The sequence below is a fragment of the Candoia aspera genome, chromosome 5, assembly GCF_035149785.1.
Source record: "Candoia aspera isolate rCanAsp1 chromosome 5, rCanAsp1.hap2, whole genome shotgun sequence".
NCBI classification, from domain to species: Eukaryota; Metazoa; Chordata; class Lepidosauria; order Squamata; family Boidae; genus Candoia; species Candoia aspera.
In genome coordinates, this window is record NC_086157.1 from 53170719 (window position 1) to 53188948 (window position 18230).

Consider the following 18230-nt stretch of genomic DNA (forward strand, 5'->3'; position numbering starts at 1 on the left):
AGACTCAACCATAGTTTCAACTGGGAAACTGTGAGCATCCTAAACCAAGCCAAATCCAAAAACGCCAGAGAATTCCTGGAAGCCTGGCACTCAGACAAAGCAGCCATCAACAGACACATAGAGGTAAACAACATTTACATACCATTCAAAAGAGACAATAGAAAAGCCAAAAGACCAGTACACTCCCTTGCCAGCAATCAACACCCAGATATGCAAAAATCAACACTAGGATTAACACCAGATGAACCATCAAACAGCACAATACACCCTAATCAAGGAACTATTAACTCAGGCAATCAATCAAGCAGCAAACAACAGCCCAATCAAAGAACTCCCAAGGAGAGAACAACACCCCTACCAACACAAGCAGGGCAAGCCATGGTATATAAACTGAGAGCAAGGCCCACTCCCTCTTTGCACTGAAGATGTTGCCTAGTCTGGCAATGAAACATCTGCAAGAAAACAAGGCTCAGAGAGCACCAAGGACTCCGCAGTTCAACCCTGAGCTACAAATATTTGCTTCGATTAGTCTGGATAATTGTACATCTTGACCACTAGTCGAAATTAGGTCTGTTTAAGGTGAACCTAGATTTGCTTTGACTAAGAGATTCATGCTGCGAAGGGGACTTGATTCTTTGACACTCCTAGGAGTAAAGTGATTTGTCTTGACTATGCACTTTACATTACTTTGAAGCTTTCTCCTGTCTCCCATGTGTCACATGACAAAGCCAGAAAAAGGTTTCTGTGCAGGCAATGTGCCTGAACAGAAATCTCCCGATGCTTTAGTAAGTACAAAACAGAGAGGATACAAAAGTATATTCTCCATCATGGCTTGCCAAATCCGGGTCAAGCAATGCTAAAGAGAGAAATAACAAAGCAGTTTTGACAAGTAGTCTGAAGGAGTATGAGTCCAATCTGGATAGTTGTTGGAACCAGAACCACCAGGGAATTCCAGTCCAATGTCTATACAGAGAAGCCAAAAAATAAATCCCAGGAGAAGGCAATGGCAAACAACTTCTGTACTCTCATTAGAACTTTTGACTGACTGACTAACTGACGACTGACTGACTGACTGACTGACTGACTGATTATGTGCCATCAGGTCTTTTTTGACTCCTAGCGACCACATAAATTTCCATGATGATCTGTCCTAATCTGGTGTTTCAGTTGTTCCAACAGTGCATCCATCACCAGTGCAACTGAGTCCACCCATCTTGCTCCTGGTCATTCTCCTCTTCTCTTTACTTCTACCTTTCCCAGCATTACAGCCTTCTTCAGAGAGTTAGGTCTTAATATAATGTGTCCAGAGTAATGAGCTTGGTTATTTGTGCCTTGAGTGAGAACTCTGGGTTCATTTGTTTGATGACCCATTTCTTGACTATCCGTAGTATTCTCAGGAGTCTTCAACACTAACATTCAAAAGCATCTGTGCCCTTCCTAACTTTTGCTTCCATAGAGTGTCACAGGAAATATCAAGGGCTGCACAATTCTGATCTTTGTAGGTAAAAACGTATCATGGTATTTGAATTTCTTTGGCTAGGCCTTGCTAGCTGTTCTACCAAGTACTAGTCTGTGGAATATTTCTTGAGTGCTTGTTCCTTTACTGTTGATGGTTGATCCTAAAATGCAGAAGCTATCCATCACTTCAATATACTCATTGTCAATTCTAAGTCTGGCTGTTCTACCTGTTGCCATTAGTTTGGTCTTCCTTATATTTAATCTTAGTCCCATTTTTTCACTTTGTTCTCAGGATAGTATCATCAGTACAGTGCAGGTTACTGATGTTTCTTCCTCCAGTTTTCAAATCATGCTTAGGTTCTTCCAGATCAGCTTCCCTTAATATATATTCATCATAGAGGTTGAATAAATAAGGGAAGAGTATTGAGAAATCTCTCTTGCTGCTCTTCACCTTTTTCTGTAGCAGAGTTATTTGGAGGAGAGTTCTGAAGATGGTAATGCAAGGTAGACTGAAATGAAGTTAGATATTTCTTTAGTTTTCACGATCTTAGGTTAGTTGTTTTGATTTCCACCAGGTATTTTTGTTCTGCCAGCAGAAATAATGGTACTTCCATTGGATCCACTTTCATGCTGTTTTCAACCCTAAATTATCATTTTCAGTAGCTCCTCATAAGGACAGCATTTTTCCCCTTAAAATCCTTTCATGTATGACAAAGATGATGATCCAAAACATATTTTACCAAAATACTGCTCTATACAAATTATAAAGCCAAAGGTAGAATGAGTCTCAATTCTTTAATTATAGCAAAATTCGACTACAGATCATAATGGGGGGGAGGGGGGCTCATTTCCCCAAGTAGCTAGAATTTGTCCACACATTAAAAATAATCCAGGAAAAAGTTCTGGTTCTCTATCTTACCTAGCACTCTACAATGATTCTGCAAATCTTTGAAAACATGGGTAGGCTCCCAGATCTGAAGTTGTTATTTGTTGACCCCATGGTGGGTGTGTTGTAAGGGAATGTGGATTTTGTCAGGGCATACATATTCCTTTCTTCTTTCATTGTTTTCCTCTCTTTTAATTATGCAAGCCACCCAGAGTAATTTGGGGGTCTAGCAGCATTCTAATTCAATCAATCAAACAACAAACAAACCATGAAAAAGAACTCTGGACTTCTGTCTCACCTATTAGTAATATTTTATTGTACTTCAGTTCTTGTTCTATAATATGGAATAATTTATTAATAGCATTTAAGTCCTTGTTACAATTTAGGGAAAATTAAAATGCCTCCATTGAATGCCCCTTCTTCCTGCCTTAATGCCAAGAATTTTTTTTTCCTGGTCCATCATTTGGTTATATCACATACTCAAAATATGTGAGGTTTTGTTTTCTGATCATTACTTCAAATGAGCAGTCAGGCTTTATATAGAAGTAAATTATTGGTTCTCTTATAGTCCATAATATTATTAGTAAATATCTCCAAATATATAATTCAAAGAACTGTATGTCCTTTCATCATTTTCCCCCCAGTATCTAGCTTTCACACATTCATACGTTTATACATTACCACTGGAAAGACCATTGCTTTAACTATCCTAATCTTTGTTTTATAAAATTGTCCAAATTTGTTTCCTTTTCCCTATGATTAATTTCTTTAACACACAATACATATCTTTATTCATTCTTCAGACCAAGGCAAATATGCTATACACCACTTTAACTTCTTTGCCAGGAACTGTTAAGTTCATTATGCATGCAAGTTGACATTATCTTTGTCTTCTCATTATTACACATTAATCCAAATGTTTGTGTTTTTATTTTCATAGCAAACTCTTCTAAACCTTATTTACTTTTGTATAATCTCCATCTCAAACTGTTAATGTTTCAATCTTCAGTTGTCCTTCAAAAAGTATCTAAAATTGTTGAAATAGGAGTTATCATTTAGAAATCCGTGATGATTCTACTTAGCAAGGTTTGTTCCTCTAGAGGCTTAGTTCTGTTTGCCTGAGTACTCTTGGAACCAATTTGCCCTGAATAACTTCCTGGATTTCCCTTGGGTTCTTTTTAAAACTTGGTGGGTTCTTTTTAAAACTTGGTGTTAGATTCATACCTGTTTTCCAGTATTTTTGGATACACAGAGTTGCTGCTATTTCCCAAAGTAGCACCCCTCATTTTATATCATGAACAAAATCCACACACTAATTCACAGCAGAAGCAGCCTGATATTAGAGGTCTGTAAAGTGGAAATGTTCTGCTTCAGTGAAGCACTTTGCGCATAGAAGCAACTTGTTCCACCACGATAATGTGACATAATGGTAACATGCTCTGCTTTGACACTTTGATTAGAAGCACTGAACCAGAGCTGATTTGTCCAAACCAGCTGCATCTTTCCAGAATAGACTGAAGCAGCCATCCTGCTGGTTTCAAGCTGGTGTTGGGTCTACTTTATCTGGGCACTTCAGAGGAGTGCTTCAATCAAACTGACAAATGCTTTATTTCTTGTGTTTATATAGGACAACAAACCAGAATTATAGTGGTGAAACTGTGGAAGCCGTTTATGCAAGCCATTTCAGGTTCTGAATTTGGGTACCCACAGGCATGGATGTCAAAATGACAAAAGTAGTGTGATGTCACAATGCAAGCTCTGCCCCTCTTGGACATGCTTCATGAAGCACATACAAAAGGAGCCGGGCTTGTGGCAAAATGGTACAGGACTGTTTTCATCAGATTGACAAACATACTGTAGACGGTAATGAAGATGACCTTGATGGAAATATGCAAGAACCATTACCTAATCAAATAGGGAGGAGATACAGAAAATCAGACTTGCAAGATCTATTATTTTAGCCAATCTCAATAAAAGTATTTCTAATATTTTGGAGTTGATTTTCTGGCCCTGTCTATCTAGTGGGGATGACACACATACCTGGCAGATTGCACTAGCTAATTTTCTAAGAAGCCTGGAAAATTAAAATGGCATTATATGATTGTTCAGGAATGAAAGCTTTAATATTAAATTCTTGCATTTTTGTTTGCAGATACTTCAATGTGCAGTTTCATAGTTAAATGTATCCTCCAAAAGACATGGATAAAGATGTGCAGGTATTTCAACCTAAAGCAAGAAAGTTCATTTGGATGTGGCATGAGTATACTTCCTTTACCTGTCAGAAACTGTGGCTGTTCCTAGTTTTGCATGGTAGCCATGCGGTCCCAAGAATATATGTTTGAGTTCAGGAAGCATTAATGAGGTTGAAACAGTTTGCCAATCATTAGATCCCATTTGAACTAGTTCAATGTACTTTATGTGAAACTACCATTAAAATAAGTTTTAAAAATAATGACCTGCTAATGAATATAATATATGATCATATTGTGGCCATGTTAAAAGACTTTCCTGCCCAAAGCCCTCTGAAGGAGGCCTGTCTTTACATCTGTGCTCCTGAGAATGTCCTTCTCCAAGCCCCAATCTCCCTTTTTGGATGGACATCTGAAGCATTTGGTTGCTGCTATACCATGTTGGCATGCAGATTCTACCTGGAGAAGATAGTCCCAAAGATGGCAAGGGCTTAAGCCATTCTGGATATGTACTGTGGTTAGAGAAAAATGTACTGTGGTTAGAGATTGGTATTTGGATTATGTAGGTCTGGATAGTTTGGCCACCATCCTGGAAGATCTTGAAAGGAAGTATGAATTTCTTTGATACCCTCCCATGTGGCTTGAGAAGTTTGAAAGAACTGCTTAGGAGGTCCTTTGGGTATGTCTTTGATAGCGTACAGTTTACAATTTCAAACACACTGAAGAATCAAACACACTGAACATTACTTAAATGTGGCCATAATAAAGACATGTGATAAGCTAATGTTACCCCATTTTCAAAAGACAGACAAGGATTCATCAAGGGGAGAAAATCATTACACATTTTGCTGGAGTTGCATACACATTTTGAAATTATTCCATTTTGCGATAATCAATAAAGTTTTAATTCATCTAATTTCAAATCTGTCACTTACTTACTTTTAGGCTTGATAGCAAAGCTTAGTCCTATTGATCCCTGAATTGATCTACAGCTCTACCTGAACATCCACAAGTAAAATATCAAATTAGATCTTATGTATAATGCATGCAGTATTTTCATGTTGTCCTTCGGTTTGATAGAAATCAGCTAGAGAAGGGAAAGGACATGTTCTAGAATAATGAAATAGCAGAGGGAGCAGGGAAACTTCACCTGGTTTGTAACAACTTTTTTCTTTTAAAACAAATCAGTTGTTACTGTTACATACTATGAAACCTCAAGACCACTCTGAGCTGAATATTGACAATGTAAGTTGCAGTTACAGAGGACCTTTTATCTAGACCCTTTCCCATTATAGTACAGGTCCAGACATAGTATTGGGACAGCATTGGTTGAGTTTGTTGATGACTTTCGGTAGACCAAGGATAGGAACGGTGCTATCACCCTGCTCCCATTAAATCTGTCAGCTGCCTTTGATATCATCAACAACAGTATCCTTCATGACCGGCTTCAGGGAGTGGGAACTGGTAGCAGAGTATTACAATGCTTCTCCTTCTTTCAGCATTACAGGTTCTAGTCAGTGTTTCGGGTGGGGGAAGAGTGGTCAAGTGAGAAGCCTTTGACTTTTCGGGGTGTGTCAGGGCCTGATACTCTTATTCCTCCTGTTTAATATCTACATGAGTCTGCTGGCAGAGATCATCCTTCAGGAGTCAGTTCAGGCCCGCACCTAGGGTCTGTGTCACCTGGGGCAAACATGGATCCCACACTCATTTTGGTGCCCCCCAGTGCTAATTTTGGCACTCCCCCAGTGCGGTGCCCAGGGCACATGCCCCACTTGCCCCCCCCCCCCCAGTTGCAGGCCTGAGTCAATTATCATCAGTATGCTGTTGATACTTAGTTATATATTTTGAGTCTTTTCAGGCCAAGCTACATAGCAAGATCTTATCCCACTCCATGGAGGTTGTTTGGGCCAAGATGGGAAGGAGGTAGCTTAGGGTCAACCCGAGCAAAACCAAGTGGCTGTGGGTGCTTGGTACTGCCAGTCCAAGGACCTTCCATCTTGTATCGTAAATGGGGTTGTACTGCCCTGCTCAAGGTTGGTGTACAAACATATTCCTCATTTCAGATTTAACATAGCCATTTGAATTCAAGGCAAAATGTACAAATTCACATGATTAGCTATTTAAGCTTTTTTTTTCTTTTCTCTACATTTGTGTTTGTGTGTGTATGTGCTTTTCTTGCAATCTTACATTTACTGTAGACAATGAATGCCAAGATTCATGTATGAGAGATCTCTGTCATGTTCTAGTTATTCGACAGAAGAACGTTTTGAACTTGTGGCCTACATTCCTTGGAGAAAAGTTAACTGAAGAGTTAGCTCACACTAAAAGGGAATGGAGACACATTCTGTCTCTCTTTGCTCTCTGTCACTCTCATCATTGTCCCCAACAAACATTAGGCCCATGAGCAAATAAAAAGTTTAATTTCCCACATATACACTACTTAATTAACTCTGTACTACAGCTCCACTATAGCTTAATCAGAGATATGTTTTCTTTTCCTGATCACTTTTTACTAGTTACATCCAAAACGTACACACCTGAGGTTTTCATAAAGTCTTCTCTCTTTTTTTCCCAATATATACACTATTGAAATATGGAGAATCTTCCTACAGGGAAACTTTACCCGAAATTGAAAGGAAACTACAATAATTCTCATAAGAGTAAGAGATTTTCCAGGAGCAGGAAACGTTGTTTTATTGGTTCCTCATAGTAACCATATATAAATAATAAATAACTAAAATAATTAATTTTGTTTCTTTTCAAATAATACAAATGTTCCCAGGAAGATTAGTATATTTTGCACTATGCTATAAATGGCACCACTCTTAATAAGAAAGGGTTAAATAAAAATCTTCAGGAGATATTTATTCAGCAAATGCTTCTATGATTTATCTGAAGATACTCCATTTTATTATTTATTTAAGAATATATATTCTTTCTCCCAAAGTGCCTAACAAGGATGCTAGGTTTTGGCATTGTAGATCATGAAAAATGGTGGCCAGACTGACATCAGTTCCTGTGTCTGAGAGCTTTTGCAGCAGGAACAAAATACTATAGAACATTTAAAAATGGAAGAAATACTTTATAGGTTATAAAAATGGAAATCCATCTGTTAGCACTTCTAATTCATAGGAAAAAATATATATTAAAGTTTCTATCATCTTATTTACTCATTATAGTATCTAAAATTATCTCTAATTTCTGTTTTCCTTCTCTCAGGGATCCTTTGTGTTTTACCTAAGAATTTAGGTATAGAGAACTGAGAAGCTTGTGCATTTTTTTTTGTGACTCTGAGTTAACATATTATTATCCTAATATTGATTTTAGATTTTTTTTTTTACAGCCAGACATAACCTTATTTGTGGATTAAATTTGCAAGTGGCTTATATTTTCCTCTTCCGGAAAGATCATAAAAGAAAATAACTTGATCATAAGAATAGATTTATTTAATGATCCAAGTTATATTTCTGCATAGTGTGTCTATAAACTAGAGGAAAAAACCAAGGAGAGCAAGTTTAGGCTAATTCTCTACAAGATAAATTGAAGCAAAATTATAAAAACTGTTAATCGGTATGAAGATATAAATGAATAGCTTATTGGCAACTCCCCACTGCCGGAATAGTTCTATTAAATAACATAGCTAGGAATTAGTTCCATTTTCAAACAGAGCATGAGTACTGCATATTTAGGAGAATTAGTACTAACTTCAAATTTCATTTATCTTATAACGTATTAATGAGTATTAAAAGAACATAGAAGAGATCAAGACTACTATGTATTGTTTGGATGCAATCTTTTTTGCTCTCAGATCATTATTTGAAATCTAAAACTTTCAGAAAGCAGGAAGATTTTTTAGGGATTGAGAGCCACTTAAGTAATTTATCATAAGAACTCAAACTATTTTGCATATTTTGATATGATTGGGAAATGTGACTGTCTTAACACAATTACTTGCTGTAGAATAGAAAGCTTAAGCAAATTCCTGCATATTCAGAATAATAACTTACTTTTCATAGGAGCTCCATGCTCATGTGGAATTCATAGATGTGAGCTTTACACATATTACTTCCTGATAGGAGAGCTGCCACCTTACACATTATGTAAAAAGATAGTATGATCTATAATTGGCACAAGTGAACAAAAGAGCTAAGTATGTTAATCTTACAGGATATATTCCATTCAGTTTACTTCTCCTACTCCATTATGTTAGATGTAGTTGATGTTAGTTGATGGTGGTGCACTTAGTTTCTCTTCTTCCATTTCAAAACTGTAGTATTACAAAAGGTACAAAAAATGTATCCCAGATTAACCTTTACGTGGTTTGTGTGTACATATCAAAATCTTTTGTGTTTTAAAATATGTTCTGTCTATAAATATAGCAGGATAAATTTTCTTTTAACTTTTTACTGTTTCAAGGTTTTAAAGTGCTTAGATTTAGCACAATAAGCTTTAACAATAGGGACAATAGCATGTTGTCAGAGACAGCTATGCAGTATATCTCTGTATATCTATGTTTACAAATCAGACATATTCACAATACTGCAGAGTTATATTAAGCTTGTTTCTTTTGTTCCTTCTTTTGTTCCTTATAAATCAGTGTGGTTTAGAAAAAAACAGCACCATTCAGTATAGAAAAGGAAAGCATCCGTATTAAAATGAAAGCTGAAGAAAAAAAAATCTATGAAGTCTTTTGTGGCATTTAACAAAGGTAAATGATGAAAAAACAGGAATAACCCAACCAAATTAATCTGACTAATTATCCTTAGCCAGAATATAAGCTTTATGACTCTTAAAGCTGACCTCTTATAACTCCTACCACTAATTACTAGAATTAGTAACACTGAAGATACTGTCTGAATAAGTTAAAAAAGACTTCTCCTTGATAAATTACTCTGAAGTAATATTTGCTTTGCTCCTTTTCTGTAGAGAATGTTACAGAAAAGAATTTACATCATATCAAGCTATCCTGTCTTCAAGACACAATTATTTTCTATTACACATGCTTATGTTTGGTTGTTATTAAATAGATTGTTAAATTTAATTATTTAACTATTATTCTGAGTTAGTTAAATTGATATGAGAAGAGGCAGCAGAGCTCATATATGGGACTGTGAGAAGGAAATATTTAAAAAACAACCCACCTTAATTGGGTTGCTAAATCTCCCTGTGAAATTTTACAGTTTTCAAGATTATGTTTTTTACTCCCAACTAGCATGGCTTTCTGATCTGTGTGGCTTTTACTTCCTGGACTTGCCAAGTATGTGGTGCTTGACAGTTAGGTATATTGCTGTTTGCATGTACTACATATCCTACCCTAGTTTAAACTTTTTTTATCCAGTCTTATTATAATAAGCCACAATTTATAGTGCACATCTGTTTTTCCCCTTTCTTTTCTTGACAAATTGATTGGCCATATGATCACACTCTCTCCAAAGGCCTATGTTTAAAACATCCTGAAATCTACCAGATGCTTTCAAAAGTCTAATAGCAAAGACTGGTTGCTTTCAACAATTATAGACAGGTGCACCTTTTCACATTTTTGATAAGGTGAAATATATATAATTTCATTTATTATGGTTATATTTATATAAATTTATATCCATTTTTCTCCTCATGGCAGCATATACTGTTCTCTTTCTTCCAACTTTCCCCAGAAGAACAACTCTAGGAGGTCTCCCAAGTCCTAGACCAATAGCACACCAGATAGTTCTGGAATTGAAACAGATGTAACTGGGTTTTTTTTAAAAAAAAATGCACAAACATGCCTTTGGTTCCTCACCACCACCATCACCCCACAACTATTGTCCATTAAGCATAATAGGAAGATTGTCTTGGTGCAGAGGTTCTTATTCAACTGAAGCATTTTATAATCTCCTCTTTACTAATTTTAATGCAGGTATGAATGGAATATAAAATGTGTCTTATAAAATGTTAATCACAGTGCATAATACAGTTTAGAATATCCAGTTGAGAGTTGTCTTCACAAGCAGAATATGTCCTAGTATATTTTATTTTGTACTATAAATATGTAACATATTTTATATCTATATTTTACACTTTCTACCAACTTCTTGAACCAACTTCAACTTCACTGAAATTATCCTATGATTTCATAAGACTTAGACAAAAAAGGGAATTCTGAATTATTCAAAATATACCTTCATGCAAACATTTTTTCTGATAGTACATTTTTACCATATCTATGAGCTTATTGTTTATTTTTATGGATTATGAAAATTTTGTTTAGTTTTTTTTATTTCATGGAAAGTGATTCAGGCATTCTTTTATCAACTTTAAATTGTAATGTTGTACTCTATTATACAATATATAGCATGCATAACTAAACTGCACAATATAAATATGAGGACTCCTCCTTAGTTAACAGTAATTTTATCTACCTTTCCCATTCCCTCAGAACTCCCTTGGGTGCACACACACAAATATATTAAGGAAGACACAAAATGCCTAGCAGGTGCCTGCTTGTTCCAGTCAGGCTTAGATTCAGGACAACGATACCGTTTTAGGCAATGAGATAAAATCATGAGGGAGCTACATATTCTACTTGGTGTGGCATCTGGAAATTACTGACTGCACAGTCAAAAGCAGCATCATGACAGTATTAGTTCCAAATGCACTATTAAGAGATCAATGCCAGCATGAACAATTCATTGGTTTCTGATAAAACAAGGTGATGTTCCTTCTTATAGCCTCTGCAATTTAAACCTGTTGTTTATTTGTCCTACACTTCCATGGCTTAATAGATGTTCTGCTTTGCATTTTCACATTTAATACAAAGTGGCAGGTAGTTACTGATAAATGTGGCATGCCTGCTCTTTAAAGCTGTGGGAAGGAAGGAAGGAAGGAAGGAAGGAAGGAAGGAAGGAAGGAAGGAAGGAAGGAAGGAAGGAAGGAAGATCTTTTAATATAATTTTTGCCTTGTTTATCAGACTGTTACATATGACTGGACCTAAGATATACTAAATGTTAGATTCTTTATTTAGCCATGATTGTGTGTGTATGCATACAGGTAGGTCATGATTAGTGTGAGTTTGAACAGTGCAATATTCAGTTTAGTGCAATTTATAAATTGATACGAAGTCATGTTTAATGCAAGCCAAAATTCAGTTAGTGTGAGGCTAGCACACACGCAGCACCGGCTAGCACACGTGCACTTGGTTTTGGGGTTTTAGATGCTAAACGTTGCATGTGCAAAATGGAGAAAAGGAAGCTTTTGGAGCTTTCCAGGAATCAGACAAAGTTTTGAGACAAAAATTGAGTTAGTAGCCCCATAGTCTGATTCAAAAAAGCTAAAAGAAAAAGTGAATTTTGAAGAGCTACAGCAGAATAAAGGAGATAACAGGTACACTTTGGATATTTCTGTTGAGCTGAAACCAGAATTACCTTATTTTCCATAGAAATATCACTTTGAATACTGTGAATTCGAATAATGACACCATTTTGTGGGATTCATTAACTCCACTAATTGAGACCTACCCGTATATGGAGTTGTGCTAAAGTTGTTATGTTACAAAACATGACATTATTTGGTGGAACAAACACCAACCACATTAGGTTTATCGCTTTAGAGAAGCACTGGCTTATATAAATACCAATTCATTTTAAAATACTTTAGAGTAGAACATTTGGCTTACAAGGTTTTTGAAAACAATTCAGTTTTAAAAGTAAATGAAAAACTGTTAGAACAGACAATAGTAAAGTGAAAAGCTCATAGTGAACCATTATTTCCCATAAACAAGACATGAAAGATTTTAAGTCTGACTTCCAACAGTCCAGACTTCAGGCCATACAAGAGACCCTTATTAGACCTTCCTTCTCTACTCTTTGTTCCCTAAATAAACACATCTATAACTGAAACAATATTTAATTACTGTGATTCTTTCTAGGGCTGGGGAATGATGCCCTTTTCTTCTCAGAATCAGACAGGACACTATCTGTATCTGAGAAGGAAACTCAAAGATGTATCCTTAAAGGAACTAGCTTTTAATCAGGCTCAACATTCCCAGAAAAACACTGCTTTTCCCACAGATACAGGTCCTATAGATGCTACTGGGGAAGGGCATGGCATACAAACATTTATATAATTTCCATTTTCCATAAATAATTCCATTGCCCCTTATTATTTCCTTTTTCCAATAAGAGAATAACAGTTTATATTTGTTTTCAATTAAAACACAACCTTTTATACTGATTTTACCAGATCCCTTTCCGAAACCACAGCAGTGAATCACACCAGACTCAATTCTGCAATGAAATTTATTTTATAGACAATTTATTATGTATATGTATATGTATATGTATATGTATATGTATATGTATATGTATATGTATATGTATATGTATGTTTGTGTGTGTGTGTATAATTTATTATATAAATTACATTAAATGTTCAAATTGTTTGCCGTTTTCTTCTAAACACTTGCTTACTCATATGACACATGACCTTTCATGACCTTTCAATACTGCTAAGCACAGTAACATTTTCTCTGAAAAATATTAACAAAATTAATAAATATATTGTGATTGATCTATGGGTCCTAACTTTTAAAAATCTCTGGAAAACCTGCATTTCCATCTCATCCCAAAGTGAATGTATTTTTAGTTAAAGACTCTCAACAGGGCTACTAACTTAATTTTTGTCTCAAAACTTAGTCTGATGCATAAATAGAATCCAAAATGAATACATAGTATCACATTGGCCAAGGATGTTATATTATAAATGGATTGATCATTTGCAAAATGAGGGCTTATTCATAAATGCTTCACATATCACATTTTTCTTGCTTTGTATTTATTTCCTATAACATTATTCAAGTAAGGAAACCAACCAGGAAAACTAACACAAATTAAAGCTGTACTGATTGAAAACATTCTGGTTAATGTTCTCCTTAAGTTCCAGTTACACAATATGATTTATTTATGAGTTACATTGGATTTTTACTGCAAAATAAATATTTTTCTTACCTTAGAAAACTGCCCATTTATCCATTTTGTGAATGTTTTCTTTTGAACATCTTCCCTTTCATCTATAAAAGAGAAAGCAATTGTTCATTCAAAATGGTGACGAATGCATTTGTTTCTATTTGGCTGTTGATTAATATTATTACTAGCAGAAGCTTCAAAGATGCAAACAATATTTTTATAAAGTTTTAAAACCTGTTTTTAAAGCACAGCATGAAATAATCTCTACTTAAACTAAAAAACAAAGCTGCAATCTCAAAATGCTCAATCTCAAAATGCCAGGATCAGGTTTGGCCAGTTCTTGGATGGAAGACCACCACAAAACCTTCCATCCATCCATCTATCCATCCCTGGAAGGAGACAATGGAAACACTTTGGTGCCTATTGCCACAAAATTACATATGCATGCCCATGAAGTCAACAGGAGTCCAACGTAACTCAGAAATATCACATTTACTAACTGAACTAAATGCAGATGTTCTGATCAGGCATGCGGTCTTTAAATGTAAATTGTGATATGAGTGGTATGACTGTTTGGGATAGCAGCTGGAAAAGGAAGGTTTATTTTTTTACATGTGATACAGAGGTGGTCTGCTATTGCCTTCTGAGTTTTTTTTTTTTTTTTTAACTTCACAGTCTAACTTAGATCCATAGATTTCCTGGTGGCCTCTATTATTAGTTCAACAATTCAAAATGAACATTATGTCAGAAAACATCTTTCTACTCATCCCAACCAGGAAAGGAGAAATAGCGCAAAACCATTAAAAAGGGATAGGACCATTCTGAGGACATAGCTTAATAGATGCATAAGTGACCAACAGAAGGATGCTTAGTAATATGCAATCAGAATTAGCTCGGGAATTAGTGTTCCGTGGTTTCCAGATAATGTTCATCATTATATAATATTTCAAATTTGTAACCTTTCAATATGCTGAAAAAGTATAATCACTTTAATAAACTATTTTAGGAAAAATGTGCATGATCGAGTTTTCCGCACAAATGAACAGAGATCACAAACCTTACAAGATATTCAGAAATTAAATTAAAAATATTTTGAAATGTTTTACTAGGGTCCCAGCCATAGTGAAGTAGTAAGAAGGATATCCACCCACCCACACAAAGTGAAAACATAATCAGTGCTGAAGTGCTTTCAGACCTTGTGGGATGGACAGAATAAATCAGAGATAGACAATCCTGGAAATAACACAGCCCTGTGCTATAAAGGACTTTGTGGATCACAACTAGCACCTTGAATTACAACCAGAAGCTTACTGCAACCTGGTAAAGTTCAAGCAGTAATGTTACATGGGCATGCCATGATCTGTACATAACTACCTGTTCTACTGCATTCTAGGCCAATTGTAACTTCTGAGCTGCCTTCAAAAGTAGCCTCATGGGGAGTGTGTTTCAACAGTCCAAATGAGGTGACCAATTCATGACTGGCCACAAACAGACTGTGATCCAGGAAGAGGTGCAACTGGTGCACAAAGACTCTCCTGCCCATGATTGCCACCTGCTCGTTAAGCAAGAGCCAAGAGTCCAACAGGACCTCCAAATTGCATACCAGTTTTGACTGGGAGAGTCCATTCAGAGCTAATGATGGAAGGTCCCCAGATCTTGGCCACCCGTCATCCTTTGACCAGATCAAAGTTTTTCACCTCATAACCCAATAACACAAACACCAATCAGATGAGTAATCCAGTACTCAAAATTCCTAGTCCAAGACAGCCAGCTTCCACCACCACCATACATACCTTCCATTCACATCCACTCTTACCTGGATGGCCAGAGGCATAAACAACAATTTCTAACCTTCCAAAACCAGGACAGACTAGAAGTAACCACTACCCCTCCCTTTTAATCTTCCATCTAGAGAGAGATCAGGTAGTTGATATCCTGCATCAAGCACTAAAATCCCCTCATCCAAAATTCCCAAGTCTATTTACTTCCAATTCTTTCAGTGAACCACTAAAAGAGAGAATACACAGCACACACTTCACTCTCTCTGACTGTTACTGCCATCTGTAGGGGACAAGATGGCCACCATACTGCATGTCAAGCCTTGCAACAGCTGCAGGATATGGACCAATTCTATAACAAACCCACTAGTCCACTCTCAGTCCGATTGTGGCACCCCCTGGCTCCCTGCACTCTCCAGAGGCCCTGCCTATCCCTGTTTCCCATGGCCCCATGAATCTTCATCATGCCAAATCACAGCTAAGAGATCTGAAGTATTTGCAATTCTTCCTTGGCCCCTCACAATATAATAAACTATCACCTAGCTTTAAATAAGGACACTAAGCCAGCTGAACTCTTTCTATTCAATTTGGAAACATTCATTTTAACCACTTTATGGATATTAGAGGGCTTGGAGAGCTTAATTTGACACCTGGTGGGTTTTAACTTCTTTAAATTTAAGATTTTAAACAGAGACTTAAGAATTTAAAATAATATACAATTGGCAAAAAGTAAAAAAAGAATTTTGATTTAAGAAAGTTTTAAACAGATTGGAAGACCAGAGAGATTTGAAATATTAGTTATTTTTGCAGTAAGACTTGAAAAACAAGTATATAATCAAATAATATACTTGTGGGAAACAACTGAAACAGAAGTAAACCCATATTAGGAACTGAGGTTTGATGAAGGTTGCAAATGGACAGAAGGAACTAAAGGACCAGGCAGAAAAGAGTTAACAGGGCTAAGCTTTTTCTTGTCTTAAAAATTCCTTTGAAAAATGGACTGAGATATTAATATCTAATATCTCAGAAAGGATAAAGATTTCAGTGGATAAACTTTTAGAAGATGATGAGAATTTTTTTAAAAAAAACTTATATCTGACATAGACATTGTAGAGTTTGAAGGCATGGAAGACAAGAAAATTACCAAAATGGGAATACAAAAGATAAATCAAGAATAAGGATTTGGACATGGAACAATTGCGACAAGAAATCCTGGATGATTGCACTTTATAGGGTTTACAAAATAGGCTAGTGAAAGCTTTGAAGACTCCTTTTAAATGCCAAACAGTGATGAAAGGTCAAATCCTGTGATGCCACTGGAATGTTCTGAATGCCAAGATTGTGCAGATCAAAAAAAAAAAAAGAAAAAGGAATATTTAAAATTATTTTAATTTAGATGGCTCATATTTTATGGCTAATGGCTAATGTGCATATTTTTATAGAATTGTATCTTGTACTGGTCAGTGACCGTAATAAAATCAATTGAATTGAATTTCTGGTAACTCCTAAAGGACTTTTTGCTGAACCAGGACTGAAAAGATAATGATTTCTTGATTACATATAGATAAAAGTTAACCTATCAGGAAAGAAGGGTTGTTGCTGTTTTTTTATAACTTTAGAAGAGGGTGAAAAGTTACTATATTAGCTTACGGTTGGTGTGATGAAGATTGGAAGCCATTTCTTTATTATTGTCTTTATTGCCTTTCTCTTTTCTACTTTATTCTTTTTTTTTTCTGCACCTTCTCAACTATTTCCCCCTTTTTTTTTTCTTCTAGTTTAGCTTGTATTAGTTTTTACAATGTTTATTAAAAACTTCAATAATTATTAAAGAAAAAGATAAAGTGATCTATCATTTTACCTGATTTATATTTTGAATTTCATCACTGCCCATCCACTCAAAGAGCAACTCTGGGAGGTTTACAATAAAATTAAAAATAAATATAGATTAAAATACAATAAAAACAGTAGTTCTTAGATAGAATATAAATATAGCATCAGTTCCAGCAAAATATACATTTTCATAATCACTACAAATTATTTTGTCTTAATTCCTAAATGAAAATTATTGAGTGTTTACTGTAAGTAACACAAAATACATTATCAAAGTTAATGATATGTTGAAGAAAATTCAGAAATTTATAGATTTTGCTAGTGGTATCATGCCAATGAAGTGTATTTGGACAATGTATTTTGCAATTCCTTATTTTTGATGGATCAAATTTTAATTCAATGTTTGTTACATTTTCTGTTCAGGTGATTGCCTAGATTTTTTATTAGATCTAAAAACAGTTCCTAGAATTCACTTATTAAAGAACACAATGTATTGCCTACTTGTATTTGTATAAAATATATTATCTTCTTTGCAATTTATAATCACATCCAATAAATACAGATTAAATTTATGGTACCAGGAAAATATATTAGTTAAAATTGTTTTCAAAGGCTCCTTTTAGTTTTTTATTTCATGTTTAAAAAAATACTATCACCAAATACAATTTCACAAGTACTCTCCATTTTAAAATAATCTGAAATTTAGTATCAAAATGCATTCCAGCAGTGATTAATGTAAGTTCATAATTTACAAAAATTATGGATCAACATAGGCATTTATATACGAACATACATAATATTTTGAAAGTATTGCATGGACTGCTGTTTATCATGGCCTGTAAGAGATTTAATTTGTTTCAATACCAAGTAGAGGCAGTTTGTCTATACAAGTTAAATGATATATGCATATCATTCATGATGTAACTGACAGCTTCCTGGTTAGTTCTTAGGCAGCCTGCCCATATCCTATGTATATGAAAGCCCAATATATTATAGTGACCATTTTGACATAATTGCTCACCCAAAAAACTGATTGAGCATAATAATCTTCAAATCAAAGCTTCATGCAGCTCTATTACATGTCTATACTCAAATTATACAGGAAAGACATCTGATTTGAATTCAAGGAAAGGATTTAACAGCTTTTAA

General features: G+C 35.2%; 1 protein-coding gene across 1 annotated transcript in view; it reads right to left on the reverse strand.

Annotated features, from left to right (window-relative positions):
* DMD (dystrophin) overlaps positions 1–18230 on the reverse strand; it is an 895878-nt gene that overhangs the window by 657713 nt on the left and 219935 nt on the right. The window contains exon 2 of the mRNA XM_063305215.1: positions 13516–13577. Within this exon, the coding sequence (XP_063161285.1) occupies positions 13516–13577 (62 nt within the window). The remainder of the gene's footprint in view (positions 1–13515; positions 13578–18230) is intronic.